This window comes from Onychostruthus taczanowskii, unplaced genomic scaffold, assembly GCF_017590055.1.
Source record: "Onychostruthus taczanowskii isolate IOZ18803 unplaced genomic scaffold, ASM1759005v1 scaffold72, whole genome shotgun sequence".
Taxonomy (NCBI): domain Eukaryota; kingdom Metazoa; phylum Chordata; class Aves; order Passeriformes; family Passeridae; genus Onychostruthus; species Onychostruthus taczanowskii.
Genome location: NW_024505008.1, coordinates 1,715,351 through 1,736,200, shown reverse-complemented (window position 1 = coordinate 1,736,200; position 20,850 = coordinate 1,715,351). Strand labels below are relative to the sequence as shown.

Genomic DNA, 20,850 nt, shown 5'->3' with positions numbered 1-20,850 from the left:
TGCTAATTTTGCTTCTTCAACTTGGTAAGTGCTTGACTGATCTACACACATGAAAAATGGAGCAGAATTTACACCATGCAGCTATGTGAAGTCCAGCATTAAAATAATACCTACTAATGTTAGTAGGGTTCTGACATACACTGCTTTCACACTGCCTATTTGTCCTTAGATGGCCAGAGCATCTCTGTCAATCACAGTTTATTCTACAAGTGTCCCACAGCTCTCCTACCAAGTCCTACTCAGTCTACAAATTTAAGAGAATCTAAGGTATTATATAGCACTGTGATGAAAAAGCTAAATCACCAATAACATTTCTAACCTGCATCTACATTGTCCTGAGAGAACACAGCTGCGAAACTTGCTCTGGGCAAAATTTACTGCATATACTATCCTTGCCTTTGGGCCACTCCTGAAAACACCACTTTCTCAGCATCCCTAAGCCTGCCAAGGAGCAGTCTTCCAAAGTGCTGGCCCCAGACAGCTGCTCCATAGAGACACCCCAGAGCAATGCCCAAGAACATCTCTATTTCTACCACAGTCAGTCTTTCCTGCCCTGTCTACAGCTGGCTTCTTGCAAAACTGGACACAGTTTCCAGAGGAGGATCATTCAGACAGACTTGCTAGAGACTGAAATGTGTCACAAGGAGAAAGCTGAAAGCCGGGCAAGGGCAAGAGCAACACTGACTTCATATGATTTCCTCCCTCCAAGATGATTACTGTATGCCGAAACATCAGGTCAGCAGCATCCATTTGCTGATCTTCACATCACAATTGCTACGAAACACAGACCAGATGATATCATACCATTTCTACAAAAAAAGATAGCAACAATTTTTTAGTGGGGTTCTTAACCTCACAGATGGAAAGACGCTGGATAGCCACAAAAAAGTTATGGACTATTCAGCAAGAGAGATGATAGAGAATATTTCACTTGTAAGACAAGAAGAGAAAGTGACTTCGCAACATATTTTAAAGCCTTCTTACTTTTAGGGTCTGTCAGAGCACATCACAGAATATTAACAACAGGCTGAACAGATACACAGAAAAATTCTGTGCAACATTTGTAGCTACAGCACATGATCTGACCCCGCTCCTGACCTTCTTCTCCACCCTGCTATCTCTCCTCTCTTCTTCTATCTTTTCTGAATAAGCAAATAGCCAATTCACAAGACTTTATAGGTTTGACCATTACATCAAGCCTGTACTAGTCTAGTGTTTGTTAAGTTCATAATAATTTGGCCTGCCATCACAGAAGGAAAAAGATGTCTATTCCTTCCTCCTGTCTGTGTGTAAATAGATGAAATGTGGTATGTGGCATTCCAGACAAGGATCATCCTAAGACATAACCAAACAACCTTTGAAAATATTTCCCTAGTACAACTAGTCTGGTGATGAGATAGACAATAAACATGTAGGTTGGGAACACTGCAACAATGCTTAAGTCCTTAGAAGAGTTCGCATGTAATGCTTTTTTGGCAGGGAATCGTCCTGGTGTTTTTTCACCTGTCCAGTGATTTTTTTCATCCACACTTAGTGTCTGGAAAAGAAACCATTATTATTAAACTGAAGTGAGATACATCTTTCTTTGATGATAATGGGGTTTCCTAGTATTTACTAATGGGGTTTTTTTAGTATTTGCTAGTATTTACTAACAGGGTTTTTTAGTATTAACTGTTGTGGACACAGAGGTATAATTAATTTAACAGTCTTCCTGCAGAAGACCATAGTGGAAGATGCTTATTTTGCAATTGTCCATTTTCTGCTATTGTCCATTTCTCACCTTATGGTCTTGGTGGCTTCAGCCTCATTTTTCAGGTGTTGAATATCATAGCACTACACAATGTGCCATGAATATATCCCTTCTCCAATACTTTGAGCAGCTTTCAGAAAAAAAACAAAAAACAAACCCAAAACAGCAAAACCAAAATAGACGTTTACGGAAAAGCAGTTTTTTGTTTAGATTTTCCTTTTTTGACATTGAGAGGAGTTGTAGTGAGTCACCTCCCCGGGGTGCCCCCACCTCAAAACGCACCGCAACATCTTTACCTACAGCCTGAACAAGGAGAAACAAAGTACTTGATCCTTGTCAATATTAAGCTTTATTGGCCCTGGCTGAGTGTGAAGCAAATACATTATCCTCTCTCCAGATTTAATGACCTGGTAATTTGGCTTAAAATTCCTCATACTGCTCTATGACAAACCCCTTTGGTGCTACTTAGTTTTGCTGACATCCAAAGGGTTACACCATGTCCACGTGGGAGGGCCAAGAAGACAATGGAGAAACCTCCTAATGAATGGACCATGGTATTAAATGAGACAGCAAAGACGCAATACCGAGCGGATCGTGGGGGTTTGTACAGAGCACCAGCTTTGCACAGCGTTGTGATGATCTCAGTGCAGATGCTTGGAAAGATCACCAATTAAGGGTCCAGCCTGATGGTGTCCCAGAGACCATCTCTGGCAACTAGAAGGAGTGAAAGACAACAAACCTCAGGAATTCTTTAGGAGAACTGAAACTGTTTAGACATGGTTACTTAAAAATGGACACACAGCATCCATGTCTTTCTCTGCTGAGTGAAAGAACATTCTTTGCATTTGGAGAGAACTTGGTGAAAAAGCAAGCTCTTGGACACAATATAATAATAAAAAAATAATAAAAAATAATAAAACATAATACTCTACAGAAAATCTCTACAGTAACATTGGCAAATTAAGGGAAACTACAGAATTGAATTATGGCAACAGGGATCAGAATACAAATTGTAATAAATTTTACTACACCGCTATGGAAAACCTGCAAAACTTGCTCACTCTGTATGATCTTACTGCTTCTTTCTTCAGTAATGTTTCTCCATAGAAAGACTAAATAATAGGTTAGGCCTATCCATTATCAGAATTTGGATGAAAACACTAGTGCAGAGTAATTCTGACAAGCAGAATTCTGCATCACCTTTGAAAAATGTATGTTAAAAGAATGCTGAGGAATAGAACTAGAGACACATTTCTAAACACAAAATAAATGGCTAAATTCTGGCTTACCTGCCCACAAACATGACGTGCAATAGTGAAGTACTTACATTTTGATAGTGCAAGATAGCTGCATGTTGACAAAAGCGCTCCTTCAATCTCTGCTTCAGATTGTGTAACTAATTTAACTTGGTTAAGACAACACAACTAACCAGACTTTTATCAAGTGACACCAAACCAAAACCTGCTTTTGTCACTTAATTTTTTCCAGCCATAACATAGCACATGTAGTTCTAATTCAATTTCCTTTTCACAGATTTTGAGTTCGCTGCTAACTCCTAAAAACTAAAAAATAGACTTAAAAAATTATTTTAGAATGGCAAAGCAGTAGGTTAATCCCAAGTCTTCTTGATTATTCTCAGTTTTTGCTTAAGATGTAATACTTCCAACCAGATCCCAAAATGTTTTTGAAAATGTCAAATACGCTTCCTTCTTTGGCAGAACAGAGCATTGTCTTTGAGGCACAGTGTCTTCATGGGATTCCTAATCATAGTGTAGATAAAGATGGGATTTTCTGTTGGTTCACGTTCGGTTGTTTTTCTCCTCAACCCACCACAGAGGGGATAAAATCTATTTTGAAAATTAAGGAAATAAGGCAAACACTAGTTTCCCCTGCAAGCTGATGTATACAAGAGAAAACAGAAACAACTCAATTATTTGCTTAAATATATTTTGAAGATACCCAGAGTGAATTTACTACAGAAAACCCTATGGAATCAAGCTGCTGCACAGCACAGCTCTTGAAGCCTTTCCTTTTACTCCTAGAGCTGACTAGCCAGAGAAACCAGTTGTATGTCCAGATCTTTAATTGAAATCTGCTGCTGAAGGGAATTGCTCTGCACTTTCAGCTGGTTCAAATGGGGCTGCCTAGCAACTGCAGAAACAAGTTTCAGCAAGGCGGGATGACACAAGCCATGACCACCTTTGTGGGCATAAGTTTGTTGAAGAAGTGTATTTACTAGTGAGACCTCTTTAGACAAGGCACAAGTAATAAGAAGTCAAAATCAGATTATAAATAAAGTATAAATATGACTATATTAGTAACATGCATTTTTAAATGCCTGGTTTTGAGCTGACTCAAATCAGCTTTCCATATCTTGTTGACAAACCTTTGTTTTATTTATCAAATGCACTTTGACAGAAATGTTAATGTAAGAAATGAATCTGCAGGACAGCTGGATCAGCCATAAAAGTACCAATAAAACCTCAAGCTAAATCAACAAATGAGAGATTTAATTAATCTAATTTTAACCAAAATTGTATCATCGCATCTGTCTGTAACTCTGAACATCAAAGCAGTATTTCTGTGTTGATAGCTGAATGCTACATTACTCCAAAGCAAACTTCGCCCATATCTGAATTTTTCATATTCTACTTCTGAAATAGCCACAAGGCACTCAGGGGGTAGAGGGTCATGCTGGGTAAGATTCATGGGGGTACATGAACACACAATACAACTTCTTTCATGATGAGAACATACTTGCAAACTACAGGAAAAATTTATGCAAAAACATAGCCCTAAATCTAGAGCACCAAAGATGAACTTTGCAAAATCATGTGCTAAATTAAGGTAAAACCATTCTGAACTCTCAAACACAGAGAAGTTGCTCAAATAAAGGAGTAAGAAATGTCATACTTTGAAGTTCTGAGACTCCTGAGAATGAAATTCTGTAGTGTTCAAAGAATTAGATATGCTTCTAACAGTACGACTTAGTAAAAAAATAATATTTTCAGAAGCAAAATTATTTGATACACTCGTCTTTAACAGTTTTCTATTTGTCATTTAAGAATAATAAAAACACTGCTCCCCTACAATACACATTTATACCATCTCCTCATTATCACAAAAAGATAATGGAACAGTATCTAAAATAAAACAATAACATCTCTAAAGTTCAGCCCTCCTTTAGCAGTAAGCCCAAATCAGGAGAATTTCTTTTAAAGGATTTACAGAAGCAACTACAATGCCAATATTTGTGGTGCAAACTTGCATCTTTGTTCTGCTCTCTCTTGCCGACTCTCTTTTTGAATTTGCTATAAAAGCTAAATTAGGTCTCAGGGGCACTGCACTACTAAACAAAGGTCTCTTGTAGCCCATTGTGATGGAAGTAAATGTTCTCAGGAGGGAGATGTACTGAGAGGCTAAAGAGTCTTCCCCAAATTCTCTCATTTTTGCATGGAACTCTTTATCCCACTTCACAATATTACTACCACCAAGTCACAAACTTGCCCCTCCTGCTTCTAGTTTTAATCTCTTCCTCAGATATGTAGCCACATGAATGTACTGAACTGGAGTAAATTTTTTTTTTGCAGACTTTGCTAAGCTATTTCAACATTTACACGATTCTTTTTATATATGTATTGAAAATAACTTTTCTAATACTTACTCTTTTCAGAACTGAGACAGCTATTTGAAGAGGACACATCCACAATCAAATCTCAGGCCTATTATGATTTAATAACAACCCAGTTCAGCTCTCCCAGTGCTGTCCTGACTGCTACTGTTAGTAATAACAAAATTCTAATACTTCTTCAACTTCAGCTTCACTACCGCACATTCTTAAATTGCAGACATGTTTGTAATATACCATGCTGTAAAGGATCCTAGCTTGCACTGGGTGGGAAAAGAAAAACAAAACAAAACCCAACCAAAACCTGAACTCTATAATCTATTTCCTCCTCAGCTATGAAAACAAACAAATAATTAAAAATTTTAAGATATCAAAGTACTGCAAAAGTAAAAAGCCAAGACTGTTGCACTGAGCTGACAAGTCTACACACCTTCATATGTCACATGAAATTTGGCATTAATGATTTTAATAAAAAAGTGGACACCACTTGTATTGGACACTAAGAAAAGCTTCTTCATGCACATTTAAAAGAATAATAAAAATAAAAATGAAAAGTAAAGTAACTTCTCATCCAACAGAAAAATGAAAACTGTTTCAGAATTAATTTAACCCTGGGCTCCACATAATACTAAAGAAAAACTTCATTTTTCAGCTCAGTTTTCTATCTATGAAACCTTAGAAGTCTGTGGTATGTCTATGTGTTTAAATACTTTTGACAGAAAGTCCTGGTAAACTAATGATGTTCTAAGATCACTTATGAGATGTACATAATATAATAGAGGCTCTCATGTTTCTGTATTAGTTTACAAAGCTTATTGTAACACACAGGATTCTCTTTACTTTTTGCAAAAATTCTAATTCTCCTGTCGTTCCTGCTGTTCCCTTTTAGTATGTCTGGTTAGTTCTTCAGTTTTTCCTAAAATCTGTGCATTTTGTAAGAGCAGCGTCAAATTCAGCATCTAACCACAAGAAGTAAATTGAGATATTTTATGTATTTGTTACTTAATACTATACTTTATTCACATATCTTACTTCAGAAGCAAACCTCTCCTACCAAGTACAGACATTTAAAATTAATGGTAGACACAGAAACTGTGTACAGATTACACATGAAGGTTCAACACCAGGTCAGTAGTGACTGAGCAAAATAAAAATGCCAAGGCACTTGGTGGCCTGCATGAAGCAAGCTGGTGGTGTCAGTCCAGTCCTCAATGGACTTTGTTCATTAGAAAGGAAAAACAAACCCCACAGCCACATAGTACTAATTGGCACCCCTGTTGTCACTGTCAGCGGCTAGGCCAAGGTTACAACAGCCTCAGGAAAAGGGTCCTTCAAGGTCACTGTGGAGGCACAATAGGGAAGCGGCATGGGAGACAGCGTGGTCCAGTGCCATGGGCAGTTCAGCTCCCTGAGATCCACTGGGTCTGCACCAAACAACATCAGCCTGACAGGGACTTTGCACACCAGCCACCCCACCCATGCAAATATCTGCGTGGCACAAACCCCTTCAGGAATAGATCCCAAACCTCTGTAGGGTACAGACCTGGCACCTTTTTCAGTTAAAGAATAAAGCATGAGTGAAGGCACTTAAGAGCAAAATAATACCTAGGAAAGTTCCAATTGAACTGACTGACAAAATTTCATTGTACAAAAGGCTTCTGCTTGTTTTCCTTAATGTACAAGATGCTGACTGTATCTGCAGCAGAAGGGGAACTATCATCTGTCACATCGGTAGAAACCATCATGCAGAAGAAAGCAAATTAAACAACATAACTCAGTCTTCTTTCTTGGTTTTCTTGTATTTGAATAGTTGCTAAATGCCAATACAGAAAGCATTAATGAATATGTGTAGTTATGGAGTGCTCCAGTATGGAAACTCATCTTCAATCTGCCTTTCTAATGACTCTAACGCATGATGTGGAAGGATCATGTTCCAAGCTCACCTGTAACACCTCAGCAGTTCAACACCCCTTATTCTATTGAGTCTGTTAGTATGCCTGTTACAGAAGCAGGTCACAAAATAAACAATCACAAAGACCAGAAGAATATGAAATGTACTGAGAATCAGCCAGTAATCAGAGAGCAGTGGAAATGGGAACTTAAATGAATGCAACACAAAAAACTAAAAAGGTTAACTGCAATAAAACCCCAAACCAATAAACATACACTGTAACAACTGGTTAGCTGTAAGAGAAAAAATCTGATATACAAACAAATACATGGAACATGGCATTTTATTTTCACTTTTTATCTTCATTAGAAACTAAAAAAATATGTAGCTATTGAAGGAAAAATTGCATACTTGGATGTGCATCTATCCCCTTCTGTAAATGTTTTGCTGAATTCACATCATGGGAAAATAACATCACATAATTTTTAAGAGATTAATTGACACATAAATGTATCAAAATATCACCTATACCCTCACAAAATATGAAACATTTCTATACACACATCTAAAATCCAAAGCCTTTTCAATTAACTTCAATTAACATGAGCAGCATGTAAAATATTAATTGTTTAGTGCTCTTTAAAATATAAACAGTCAGGCTCTAGGCACACACACAAAAATAGCCTTAATCCTTAAGTGAAATGTAACTCCTAAACAACTCATATTATTCCTGACAGTTAACTAAGAGTTCATCCTTTGTCTTAGTTCCACAGCGAAACCCATTAAAAAACTGCTATTTTGGACATTATGAAAAATCACAATATGCATTTAATAGCATTGTTTCCTGGAATTATTTTCTACTGCTGCTCATTTGTGCCCAAAAGACAATGGAGCTTAAGACTGGCTCAAAATTGGATGCATTCCTAAACAATTCAGTAATAGCATAAAGACTCTAAGACATATACCCTCCTCTAGCTCAAGTGATCCTGTAAGAGGATGAAATAGATGTTAATGGATGACAGCTTGGCACTCTGCCTGTTTTATGCTTAGGACTTACAGAAAATTCCAGGAGGGATGTGGGAAATCAAGAGATTTCATTTAAATGTACCTCTTACACTTTCAGTGTAGTTTTCTGAAAATTGAGATCTTTTTCTTTTTGGTCATGGAGAGCTCTGCAATTATTGGGTTCTGTAATAAGCTTTGTGGGGCTGCTATAGAAAGAAAAGCTAGTCAAGGGTATATACTTAAAAATTACCCTGGTCTCAGAGAAATTGAGAGCATTTTAAGAGCTTTCCCCATTTCTCTTTTTCTTCTGAGCATGGAGAGAAAATCTGAAGATGCTTTTTTCTGTCTTACAAAAAAATATTATGCTGCAATCTGATAGGATGCTATTCCTTTATTGCCATGTATTTCCAGCATCTCAAAAAGCTAAAATCTATGTAAAAATCTGTGGGTTTTTTTTAAAAATAACAACAAAAAGCCAACCAAACCAATCACCCAAAACCCCACAAAACAATCAAAACTACCAACCAAACAACCCCCCCAAACAAATAACAACAACAACAAAAACCAACCAAAAAAATCCCCAACACCCCATTCCCAAGAACCCTACACAAACAAAACAAACAAACAAACAAATCCAACAAACAAATTGAAAGATAGCGGCATATTCTTTTACTAGAAAGGAGAAAGAGCAGGTGCTGTCAAGCAAGAAGCAATAAGGAAGCAGAGAGTCAACTCTCAAGCACCTCATCTATTTCCAAGGCTACAAGCATAAAAATGTCATAGAGGTACCTCATGGAGATGTAACCCGGCCAAGATTTAACAAACTGCTTATTTCTTTGTAGCAGCATATCCCAAGCAAAGCAAACCAAATGAAAAAAAAAAGGTTAGAAGGAACAAAATAACTCTCTGTAACACAAAGGGATCTATGATGCATAGTTTAGGGAATCAATTACACATTTTCTAATAACTGAATGAATTTCAATCGCAAATACCTTTCTGAGTGTACAGCTTTTCAGCAAAAGTGACTGAAAAAATTCAGAAAAAGAAAGAGGAACAGAAAAAGTAATAGAAAGATAGGGGGAAATATCTAACCAAAGCTAATTTGATGTGATCCAGGGTTTAAAGAGACCTGTTTTGGAAGTATTTTGCAAATGACATTTCAATTTCACAAATAAGTAACTTGGTTGAAGTGCAGTGAATGCCAAGCTTGGACAGACAGCTTACATAACTATATATGTGATGCCCCAACTTGCAGCATTCCTGAGTAGCGGAGCTCTGGATATACAGAATGAAATGAATGGAAGAGGATGTCTAATGTTAGCATTTATCTGAATACTTTAGTTTGAAGTTCCATTGCAACAAATTTACAAGCAACACCAAGTAATAGAAAGTAGTACAATGAATACATTCACATTGTATATTTGTTCTTTTCTTTATTTTTCTTCTCTTTTTCTGTTACTTACACTTCTCTCTTTCTTTCTCATTTCCAACAGTAAGCCCACTGTAGTTAACTCCACCTGCAATGAGTGGAAATTGAAAAGTCCAGCACTTTCTTGTACAGGGCATCAAAACCCCTTCCATCTCCTCACTCTTCTGTTTTATATTGTTCTTTTCCTTTACATTTCCACTTACTTCTTGAATGTAACCCTATTTCAAAACAGCACTCTTTCTATTCAGTTTGTTGTTTATATGAATTCACCATCCTTTATTTCTTCCCATTTTCTCTTGCTCCTGATCAAATTCCCTCTTGAAAGCATACATTTCTCTCCGTCAGTTTTACGATGCAGCTGGTACAATCTTTTTCTCCCCAGTTCTGTTAAAGCCTGAAAATAGCTTGCTGCAAAAGGTCTTATTTAGTGCTCTTTTTTCATGGCACTTCCATTAGAGTTCTTAGGAATGCTGATTTAGAATACATCTTGGCCAATCATATTTTTAAAAATAAATATTGGAATTTTGGCAAATGCAAATCAATGATGTATGAAGAAAGTGACTTTTGCATAGGCACCTGAATTAGGATGGCGTAAGTTCTCTCCCTTCTTATCCACTGAACTGATTAGCTCTTCCATTTTCTAAAAATCAGTGGGCTGTAAACAACCAATGAGAACATACTGTACCGTGATTTTTACATAAGACATCCCAGCAAAGTCTATAGGGAATTCTATTTCAAAGACATACAGCTCTGCAGATAGATTTAATTCAGTTGATGCAATTTACTGTAGTATATGTTTGCTTGAAATATTATCACATATAAACAGTTTCTCAAAAAAGAAATCATTGTGTGGTTATCATTGCTTCTCTAAATGATAGAGCAAATATTGCATGCAATATATTTGTTATTTTAATAATATATTAATTGCTAATTAAATTATGCCTAAATTACAGAGATTACTAGATATTTTTTAAGTTTTATTTTTAATACTGTAGCAGCTGCTACAGCACTGGTAATGCCTTTTTTATCAACCAGTTCTGAATCAAGAGTTTATTTTCATAAGCACGTAGAATTGCTTTACAAATTGTAGTGAAACATGATGTTGACATTCTTCAAGCCATGGAATAATCTGTACAGTGGATGTTCATCAACCATCTTTTGCCTCCACTGACATCATTGTTTTAATCTTCCTCCTTGTTCCAGGTACTCATGTGAGAGATTAATATAAACCGAATTTTCAAAAATTGGCTATAGCTACAAGGAAACTAGTATTCTAAATAAAATACATAGATTTCTTAATGAGAAAGTTTGTGAAAGTGCTGCTAATACTTTACATTTTTCAATGTAATATTAATTTTAAGTGCTATTATCCCAGTATTCTAGTGGGTAGATAAAAAAAAATATTTCTAGTGCAATACTGCGTACATACTACCTATAGTATAATTTTATTAGAGGTTTGCATACATTAAATGAAACAGTTAAGCCGGTATTTCTTGTATCACCTCTCCATTTCCATATGTATTCTTACAGAGAGAGTGGTCTGTGCAATTAAAAGAAGTCTAGCTTGCTGACAGCCACTTCCAATGACAGTACATGTACAGCTTATATAACACACTGAAAGAAAACAATAACAGGTTTAATATGACTTCCTGAGCAAACTAAATTAATTTCTCCTTGGCCACCAGTGGAACACTTTCCAAAAGTTAAGTGTTTTGTCTTCACAAAGATGATATCTATGCATGGCATTGTGCCTTATAATGCATGTCTTCTCTAATGCCATTACTTCTCTGCGCCACTAGACTGTGCTGCATTTGTTTATATTTGTGCTGCCACTGCATTTGAGTATCTGGCCTCAATTCTGGTGCACGGTCTCTCCTTTCAGTTTATTCCAGTTACTTTCAGTTCATTCCAATTAATTACCAGATACAGTTCATTGTACAAATATTGTACAAAATCCCCCAAACAATGCGCACTGAAGTAAGCAATGCTTTTCATAGCCAGCTAATGCTTCATTCTTCTTCCAGACTGAAAAATATGAAAAGAAACAACAGAGCACCTGTTTCACTACTCAGCCAGGACCTGAAATGTAATATTTATTTTCATTTTCCAACTTGTTTAGAAAAGCAAAATCAGTGCTGCACTGCTGACATGCACAAATGATCAAGTTAAAATGTGCTAGCAGGGAAGTCTTAGGATTTCCAAAATGCACTTCTGTGGCAGGCTCTCAAATCAAAAAGCTAACTGGCAGAAATTTACCCTCACCTAGTAAAACTAGATGTATTTTCCAAGAAGGAAAGAGGAGACAACACACATCAATGTCTCTAAACAGCACTTTTAATGAAAATAAGGCGCTGAATTTTGTTAAACTGAGTTTTATACAGTTCACATATAGTAAAATCCCTAAACTATCCTTCTCCAAAAGATCCTTATTTCCAATAAATCTCTGGAAAAACACTTGTTGAACAGTTCTCAGTCTTCTAGCTAAGAGATCTATGCCACCAACTTTAGACTGAGACTATAGCTTCCAAATATCTCTGAAACAAGTGGTACATATTCAATGTGTTTGCACACTAAATAATCTAACCTCTGAAAACTACGCAGGTGCATAAAGCCTATCACACTTTACCTCCTGTTGTAGTGGGAATAATAACTTAAGGCTTGCTTATTTATAAGCAGCTTTGTCTTTACTTTTTACATTTGAAGTATATTTTAGGAGAACCATGATTTCACCTGAGACCAACAAAATGTAATATGCTACCCACTTGACAGCTCATTATTTCGACAGTAGACCAAACTGCAATTTAATTCTTTTGCCTTCTTTTGATCTGTTTTCCCCCATGAATGTCTTCATAAAAAAAAAAAAAAAAAACAAACAAAAAAAAAAATAACACAAAAAAACCCCCACAAAACAAAGAGAAGAAATAAAAACAAAAAACCACCAACAACTGAAACTTGCAACAAATCGATTGCTTGTAAAGATGCTTTTCCTCTAAAGGAAATGTTTTTCCTCCCTTCAGAGGGGGAAAAAAGATTAAATGTAATGGGAATGCGTGTCTTGTTTAGAAGTGTCGCTCTGAAGGATAACTTCACTTGTGAATACCATGGATTAATGAACCAGAAATAAGACTCCTAAAAAGAGTAATTTTGTTATGGAAGAAGTTTGCTTGCTCAGGAAACCTAAGTGACCATGGGTAACAAAAACAAATCAGTTAAATGTGAAATCACCTGAGGAACATCTGTAAGTAGACAGACTGCTTTATAGACTGACTTTGCAATAGTCATCGAAATTGCCCTTAAAATTATATTGCTTTTTAGCCATACTAAAATATTTGTTACCCTCTGCAGCATATTCATGCATAAACACAATACAAATATATGTATTTTCCAAGTCTTTACTTAAAGATCTTTCCAATCTTTGCTTGGCCACTATTTAATAGCAACAACACCGCAATGAGCATAAGCATTATAATTAAACAAAGTAGTTTACTGGTAATTGGCAGAAGAACAATGTTTTTAAATACTTTTTATGTGTCAGCCTCAGCAGAGAAAACATGTAGCGTATTTGCAAACTCTTCTTTCCAGCTTATATAGCAAACACTTATATTCAAACACCAAAGAGCAGCAGACAGTGACAACTGGAAGGTGACTTTACTGAAATTTCAGAGCAAGAAGACTTTTTCTAATTTGGCATGCTTCTTATGATATTGATTCCCTGTGGCCTTTATAATCATTCATGCTGCTTACAATCGCAAATCATTGGGTTTCCAAGGGACACAGAACAAGCAGTCTTAAATTCTGCTTGCCTTATTACTGTGAATAGTCCCATAAAACCTAACTGAACTACTCACATATACAAGACCCATGACAACTCTTCATAAAAGAGTTTGTCTGTCAAGCAAACATAATTATTTGATGCTTACTCTTTAATAAGTATGTGGTTTTAAATGCCCATGATCCAGATAAACATAAATTTACATTTTTAAAAATTATTGCATTTTTGAGCAGCAGTAAAAGTGTAGATCCCCCATAAAACTTGTATACATGCATTTTAATTGGCAATTCATCAAAATAATTCACAATTAACAGCAAAGTAACAACATTTATGTCAAGCTAAATTAGTGTATATACTTGTAGCAGAGGCAGAAACAGCTGTTATTCTGTTTGCATAAACTTCCAGCAGAATGTGTCTGGCAAAGTTAAGCACGAACATTTCTGCTTCATAAAAAATAGTTCCAAGACTGAAAAAATGCAGAGGGCCAAATGTCTCATTAATAGGACCACTCAAGTGAGTAAGCATTGTTCAGTCAAACAAGGACCAGGCCATTACAGCTGTACTGTATTCTCAGTACTGTGAATAAATTTGAGTTTTTAATATGCTCATGAAACCAATATTACAAACAAACAGGGAAATGGCACAATCCAAAAGGCACCTTCTGTCTGCCACCCCCAGTGACACTGTGTGATGTTTTATTCTCCAAGCTGCACTGCAGACTGAATACAGAATCAGAAGAAAAAACAACATTGAACTCTTTTAAACACAGAGTACAAAGAACAACATTTTGACATCTACAGCTAGTCTATGAAAGTCATAATGGAAAGCCCCAACCGTGCTAAATGCACAAAGCTGTTAAAATTACTGTTTACAGAAACTGATTTTAAATTCAAATGTATCAGTTTTCTAAAATTTTCGCTTTGATTTAAATTGATATAACAGGTTTATTACTAAGCTCACCAGCAAGTGATCTAAGACAGCAACTTAGAACTGTAAAAAAATGTACGACCACTAACACACTACTGTTATCTCATGCTAGTCTGAGCATTGCTGCACATTCTTATCTTTTTCAATTATTTCAGTTTTGAAACTGGAACAACTAATATATTTAGCACAATTTACCATAAATGTAACACCTGTGATTTTGTTCATTAAAAGAAAAAATTGACAGGGTCATGGGTTGAAAGGGCAGGGTATGGACTACAAAACAGCTAGTTAACGTAAGCCACTATACAGCTGTACTGATAAAGCTCATTTCTATTCACCAGATGATTAGTTCAATCAATATTTATTCCTGCGTGAATCCTCAGCTACAAAGCACACATTCTTCTATTTTGCAGTCCAGACCTTAATTTCTGGAAACTCACTGCACCACTTGTGAGGAAGGAATTTCTTGGATAACTTGGGAATCTTTCACCCCCTTGAACGGTTTTCCTGTATCAGGTAACCAGTGTGCACACTACAGCAGACTCTGAGTCGTGAAATTGTTTAATAAAACTCAGTACTGTTAAAGGTATACCTTACCTACACTCTTTTGAGGAGGCAAACATCACTATGATTTACAGCCATCCCTTCCATAGCGCCCTAAAGACTTTCCGCAAATTACCACAAGTTCATTTTAAACAGGAATTATGACTTCCAGAATTCTTGTCCACTCAGAAATTTTTTTTCCTGATAGATTCACTCCTCAAATGCCATAAATAGTTTTTAACCATAATACACAATTTAAATGACCTTTACTACTGCACTGTCAAATTAGACAAATCATACCAGCTTACTGCTTGCTACTGGATTTGTAAAAGACCAACAGTGGAAGTCAGATATTTTCCATAACACAAAAGAGAATTCATTGTCAGCCAGTGCACACGGTATTTTTTTGCAGTTTTTAAATTAACTGTCACCAGATTTCCATCTATGAAAAACAAATGTAACTTTAAAAAAATTATATTATGAAAAAATTCTTATATAATATCTGTATGCTATTAAATAATACAGTTATCTATTGATGAACTTTCGTTATGCACTCTCCTTTGATCCCCAATACTGTAGCATATTACAATTAGAGATAAATGGAAGATACTGTATGGAATGCAAGTACGATCTAATGCAAAGTAAAATTATTGCTGAGGTACAAATGGGCACTCATGTTTTCCTTTTTATTTTTGTTTATTCTAGAGGGGTGTCACTCTTTATTGACTACATACATCTGTATTTTTTACTGTGCGACACAGTGTACTACTGACTCATGCTTTTCAAAGCATTTACTAAATTTATTAAATTTTACCTGTGAACACCTAACACCAGAAACTTGTGCTTTACCACATATCAAGGAGTCCCAAAGAAGTCAAATAACCTGATTCAATTAAGGAGGTGCTAGATGCACTACACTTTGAGGACAAATTGGTTTTACAATGGTGGGGTAAGGCCCCAAATCCTTTCTTTATATACTCAATGCAATCAATGTGTTTTAGAAAATTAATGTTACATATTACAAATAGAGACTTATTAACTTTTCCTGGAATAAACTGCAAAATAATTTTCCTTTGAAGCTAATGAGTCTATAAAGATTACCCGCACTCATCTACTCAATTAAGGAGAACTTCTAAGCCAGCCAGTCTTTTTGTATGTGTTACATAATAAACTCACTTAGAAATACTTCATATAGAATTTGTCTGATCGCTTTTCTAATTTCTTACAAATATTTCAGTCATGCTAAGAGAATGGAGTAACTACATAACATCACGCAACATGTGTTATTGCTCATCCTGGCACCAACAAGAAAAAACTACACAGAAAACTCAAATAACTTGGTCTCAGGGGGTTGTGGTGCTTCTTTCTTTAAAATGTAACAAAAAAAGCTTTTAGTAAGATTTTCAACTAAAAGTTTAAATATTACTTTTGTAATAAGCGGAGTACTTGTGTACTAATGCCACTTTCACAACTCAAATAGATACAATCACAAAATTGACTTTTGTATGTGCATGAGTAGCATATTCCCAGAGTAAAAGTAGATATTTTGACCTTTTTTTTGACACAGTCAACCTTCCATGTTTGCGTAACAGCTGCATTATACACAGAATTGACTAACTTTTATTAGCCTTAAACTTTACAAATCATTTTAGTAAGAAATAAACTACAAGGAAAAATGTAAGTCTTCTTTTTCAGTTAAATAGCACAATCATTTTAGTGCTTTTTCTGTTCTCTTTTTCTAAAAAATATACTGAAGCACACATTCTATGTTCTTAACTCCTTCACAGGATGTTGCCAGGAGTGGGACAGATGGAAGGAAGACTGTGATGAATGCTCACTGTAAACTTCTTTTACACCTATGTTTACTTCTATAAAATACTGGTATAAAAGTCATCAACTCCATAAAAATTCCATTTTCCATTCAGAGGGAAATATCTGGACCTTCCATATCAACAAATGCTCAGTGTCCTGTATATTTTTCTGCTGTAATTCAGTATGGCTACATATGCTTCATGGGATTGAAATCAAGGTTTGAAGTGCAGAAACTTATTATTTTGGATAGAAGATCACCAATGACTGTAACAACAGCTGAAAACATTAGCTTGGCTTCCACGGGATGGGACAACTGACAGTCTATGTGACTGTCCAGTGCTTTGGGATTCAGCAGGTAGTAACACAGGTTGGGTATTTTCAGGCACTTTTTGGCCTCCATTCCAACGTGGAGCAGCCCCTGAACATTCAATGTATGTTGTGCTAACTGCACCAACTGCAGCTTGGAAGGATCACAGCTCAGCTGGGAAAGTTTGGGGGAACAGCTCACATGTTCAAGCCTGAGTGCTTCCTCCTTCAAACCAACTGCAAATACAGTTGAAAACAACTACACCCTTACAAGAAGGCTCACAGCTCTCTAAAAGTGCCAGTTCATGGGAGCTCACAATCTGAACTGTGACACTTGTTTATTTCCATTATTTGGAAAGCTGCAAAGATGCTCAATCAATGCGTAATGCTCCTTTTTTAATTGAGGTGGTATGAATCAATGCTCTTGCCTTGACACACACCTGTTGTGAAACTTCATTTTACCAACCTCTTGCATGTAAGTTTCAAACAAGAACGAAAGTTGCCTGTTTGTCTTTCTCTTCCATCCATCCCAGCCCTTTTTCCCACACCTGTAAATTCCCTATTGGGTAAGCATAAATACAATGCAAATACTAATTTGCATTCTAGGGGCAGAGCTGCACCTCTTCACAGTGGCTGACAGCACAGCTAAAGGGGTGGCAGTGATGACTACGGAGCTGGGGCAGATCCTGCTGGAGATGCAACAACATGTATAGCAAGATCTGCCTTCCTCTACCTGCCCAGCACAGCTAGACCACTCTGGGCCTTGTTTAGAAGGAAAGCCTCTGAGGAGAGGCTGGACATTACTCCTCACCTTTGCACAGGCCACCCCAGAGCAGGGGAGGAGAGGTGGGAGCCACGGGTTGTGAGGATGAACAGAATGGGGAGTTGGGGCTCCTGACCAGAGGTCACTGGATGGGCACGTTTTGAAAAATAACCCCTTGAGACAATGACCAGCTTTACTCAAATTGGATGCGGTCTGGTGCGCAGAAAAACAAAGACCGAAAAAACCCAAACAAAAACCAAAAACAATACTAAAACCCACAAACCCCCATACTCAAACAAATAGGAAACCTCCAACCAAGCTGCAAAGCTGCAACAGGGGCTACTTTACAGAATGGAGTGTTTTCCCTTGTGGCCTGTTGCTCTTAAGAAAAAACAAACACCGTTTAGCAAGTTCTTGCCAGATGCCCCACAACCAACACCCTAACAAAGAAGGCTGGGGGAAAAGGTCTTTTTTAAATCGATCTGTGCAAATATCATAGCTACAATTCTTTTAAAGCCAATTACACAGGTATGGTTTGTTAGCACTGTTAACACATGCTGTTACAGGAGATGACATCAAACAAGCTAAAATTCTAGCTAGAAGTTCTTCATAGTACGCGTGTGTGTGTCCTATCCTTAAACGCATGATCAAGAATCTGCATGCAGTGCCGCTGTCAACCCCGAGCGCGTCCCACCCCCATAAGCTCTTCTCCTCCGTTCCAATACCCCCGTAGAGACTACTTTTTGTGGCTTTTACCAAGCCATGGGTGAGGCAAGCAACCTCTCTGCCAAACTGGGTGACAAAGGGCAAGGTGGAAGATGGGGGGCGGAGGAGCTGTTAAAGCCCGCGGACGCCCGAGGCTAACAGGGATTGTTCTTGCCCCGGTGCCGGTGCTCGCCTGGCTCGGGGATGGGGCCCAGGGGAACCTGGTCCTGGGAGACACGGAAACAACGCATTCCCATGTGCTCCGCAACCCTACACACCCCCCACTCGGGTGCCCGGCGTGCCAGCATAAAACCTCTCTCCAGCCGAACTGGACAGACAGAGCTCTCCATGCCTGAGAGTGTCCCGCCGGTGACGGTACTCTGTGCTCTGGCGGGACCCTCACCGAGTGCGGCTGCAAGCCCCGGAGGAATTTCCCCCGTACTCCACGATCGGACTGCGCAGGCAGCACAGGCTCGGGGACCTGAAGTGACCTGCGGGCACGGGGAGAGGGCTCCCGGGGAGCGCAAGCCTTGCCGCCCAATTAGCAACCCATGGGGAACGGGGGCCTCCAGGCGACGGTGCCGGTTGGGGAACAAAGTCCGGATAACTTTTGGGGAGAAAAGGGGGGAGACCCTCTGCTGGCAGCGACCCGGGACCAAGCGGCAGCGGGTTCCGCCGTACGGGACACCTGCCGCGCCCCGCGGGCAGCTGCAGGTGGGGCCTCACAACACAGACACTGCCAACAACCTGCGCCTCCCTTCTGCCTGCCCGCCACGGGCCAGCGCGGCGCTGGGCTCCCCGGGACAGTACGCGAGGGGTGTCCTCCCACCATCTGCCGCGGAAGGCTCCTCGGTCTGGGTCGAGGCCCCCGCTGGTGCAGGAATCACACCGTCAGTAGCCACGCCGGCGCGCGGGCAAGACCCATCAACTTTCTCCCCCGGACCCTCTCCCCGAGTACGAAGGCTCTTTTCCAGCCCGTTCCCCAAAGGGTTTCCCAAAAGAGAGCCGCCCCCCGGCCCGCTTACCTCGCATGGTGTTGGTTCCCCGCTCCGCGCAGTCATGAAGCTAGGAGCCCAGGAACCGCACCGCACAAATCCCGTCTCAACACCCGCGAAGGTGGCAGCGGGCGCAGCTCTGCTCCGCCGGGAAAACCATACCTCCGGGGCGGCTCCGCGGGGCGCGGCTCCGCGGGCTCCCCGCCGCCGGGCGCGCTGCTCCGGGGCGGCCGCCCCGCGACTGCCAGCGGCAGAGCCTCTGCGGGGGGCGCCTGGGCAGCCGAGCGGCGGCGAGGGGCTGAGCACAGGAGGAGGAGGAAAGGAGTTACGTTAGAAAAAAACAGCAAAAACACGCGGAGGCAGAAGAGAGGGGGGTGCCGCGTGGATGGCAGAGCATGTGCGCTTTCACATGACAACGGCGCCCCTCAGCAGCTCCCCGGTGCGGATTTCCACTGCGCAGCCACAGCAACGCACGAAGCGAAAATGAGACCCAGTGAGAAAGCGGCAAAGAGGCTTATAGCGGGGGGTGGGCGGTGCCGCCGCCGCCGCCCCGCCCGCTGTCAGCGCCGCCGCCAATCGCCGCGGCTCGCCCGGCTCCGCCGCCGCGGGTGGCCCCGGGTGCCGCCGCCGCCCGGCCCAGCCCGGCCCAGCCCGGCCGCGCTGCCTCCGTGGGCTCCGCGCCGCAACTTGTGCTCGCCCTGCGATCGCCGGCGGGTCCTGCCCGGCGGGCGAGGCTGGGCGTGGTGGTGCAAGGATGGGACCGGCTTGCAGAGCTCTGGAGCGTGTGGAGAAAGGCAGCGGGCGCAGAGAATCACCCTGTGTGGCGTTGTTAGTGAGGAGGCTGCGTCTCCGGGGAGAAGGGCGAAGGCGCTCGGTCACCACGGTGTGACCATCCTCCCAAAACTTCATTTCCGACGGGAATGGGAAAGTTTGGTGGTGAGTCATTTTCTCATTAAAGAGTGAATCTGGACGTCGGAAGCAATTTGTTTTCCGGTGTGAGACTAGGAGAAGGTTCTACAGAAACCGGTGTGTTCTGCGGCCAGCAGGATTTCACGACTCACAACTCTCCCCCTGATTAACTGATAGACAAACTGATGTTTGTCCCCAAAGAAACAAAAATCCAAACAAGCAACCCCCCCCCAAAACAAACAAAAGAAACAAAAAAAAACAAAAAAAAAAAAAACAAACCCCAAGAAAAACCACCCAAACAAACAAAACTTCTAGGGGATCTTTTCAATGACTGTTTTGTTTTCTTTTTTTCCTGTATGATAGATCATGGAACATAATCGGAGCTCAGTAAGAGATCTTAGAAACAAGTCCCTGT

The 20,850-nt window shown here is 39.6% G+C and overlaps 1 protein-coding gene across 1 annotated transcript in view; it reads right to left on the bottom strand.

The window, feature by feature from the left end:
* RORB (RAR related orphan receptor B) overlaps positions 1-19,859 on the bottom strand; it is a 127,089-nt gene extending 107,230 nt beyond the window's left edge. The window contains exon 1 of the mRNA XM_041422199.1: positions 19,557-19,859. Within this exon, the coding sequence (XP_041278133.1) occupies positions 19,557-19,563 (7 nt within the window). The 5' untranslated portion in view covers positions 19,564-19,859. The remainder of the gene's footprint in view (positions 1-19,556) is intronic.
* Between the last annotated feature and the right edge of the window lie 991 nt (positions 19,860-20,850).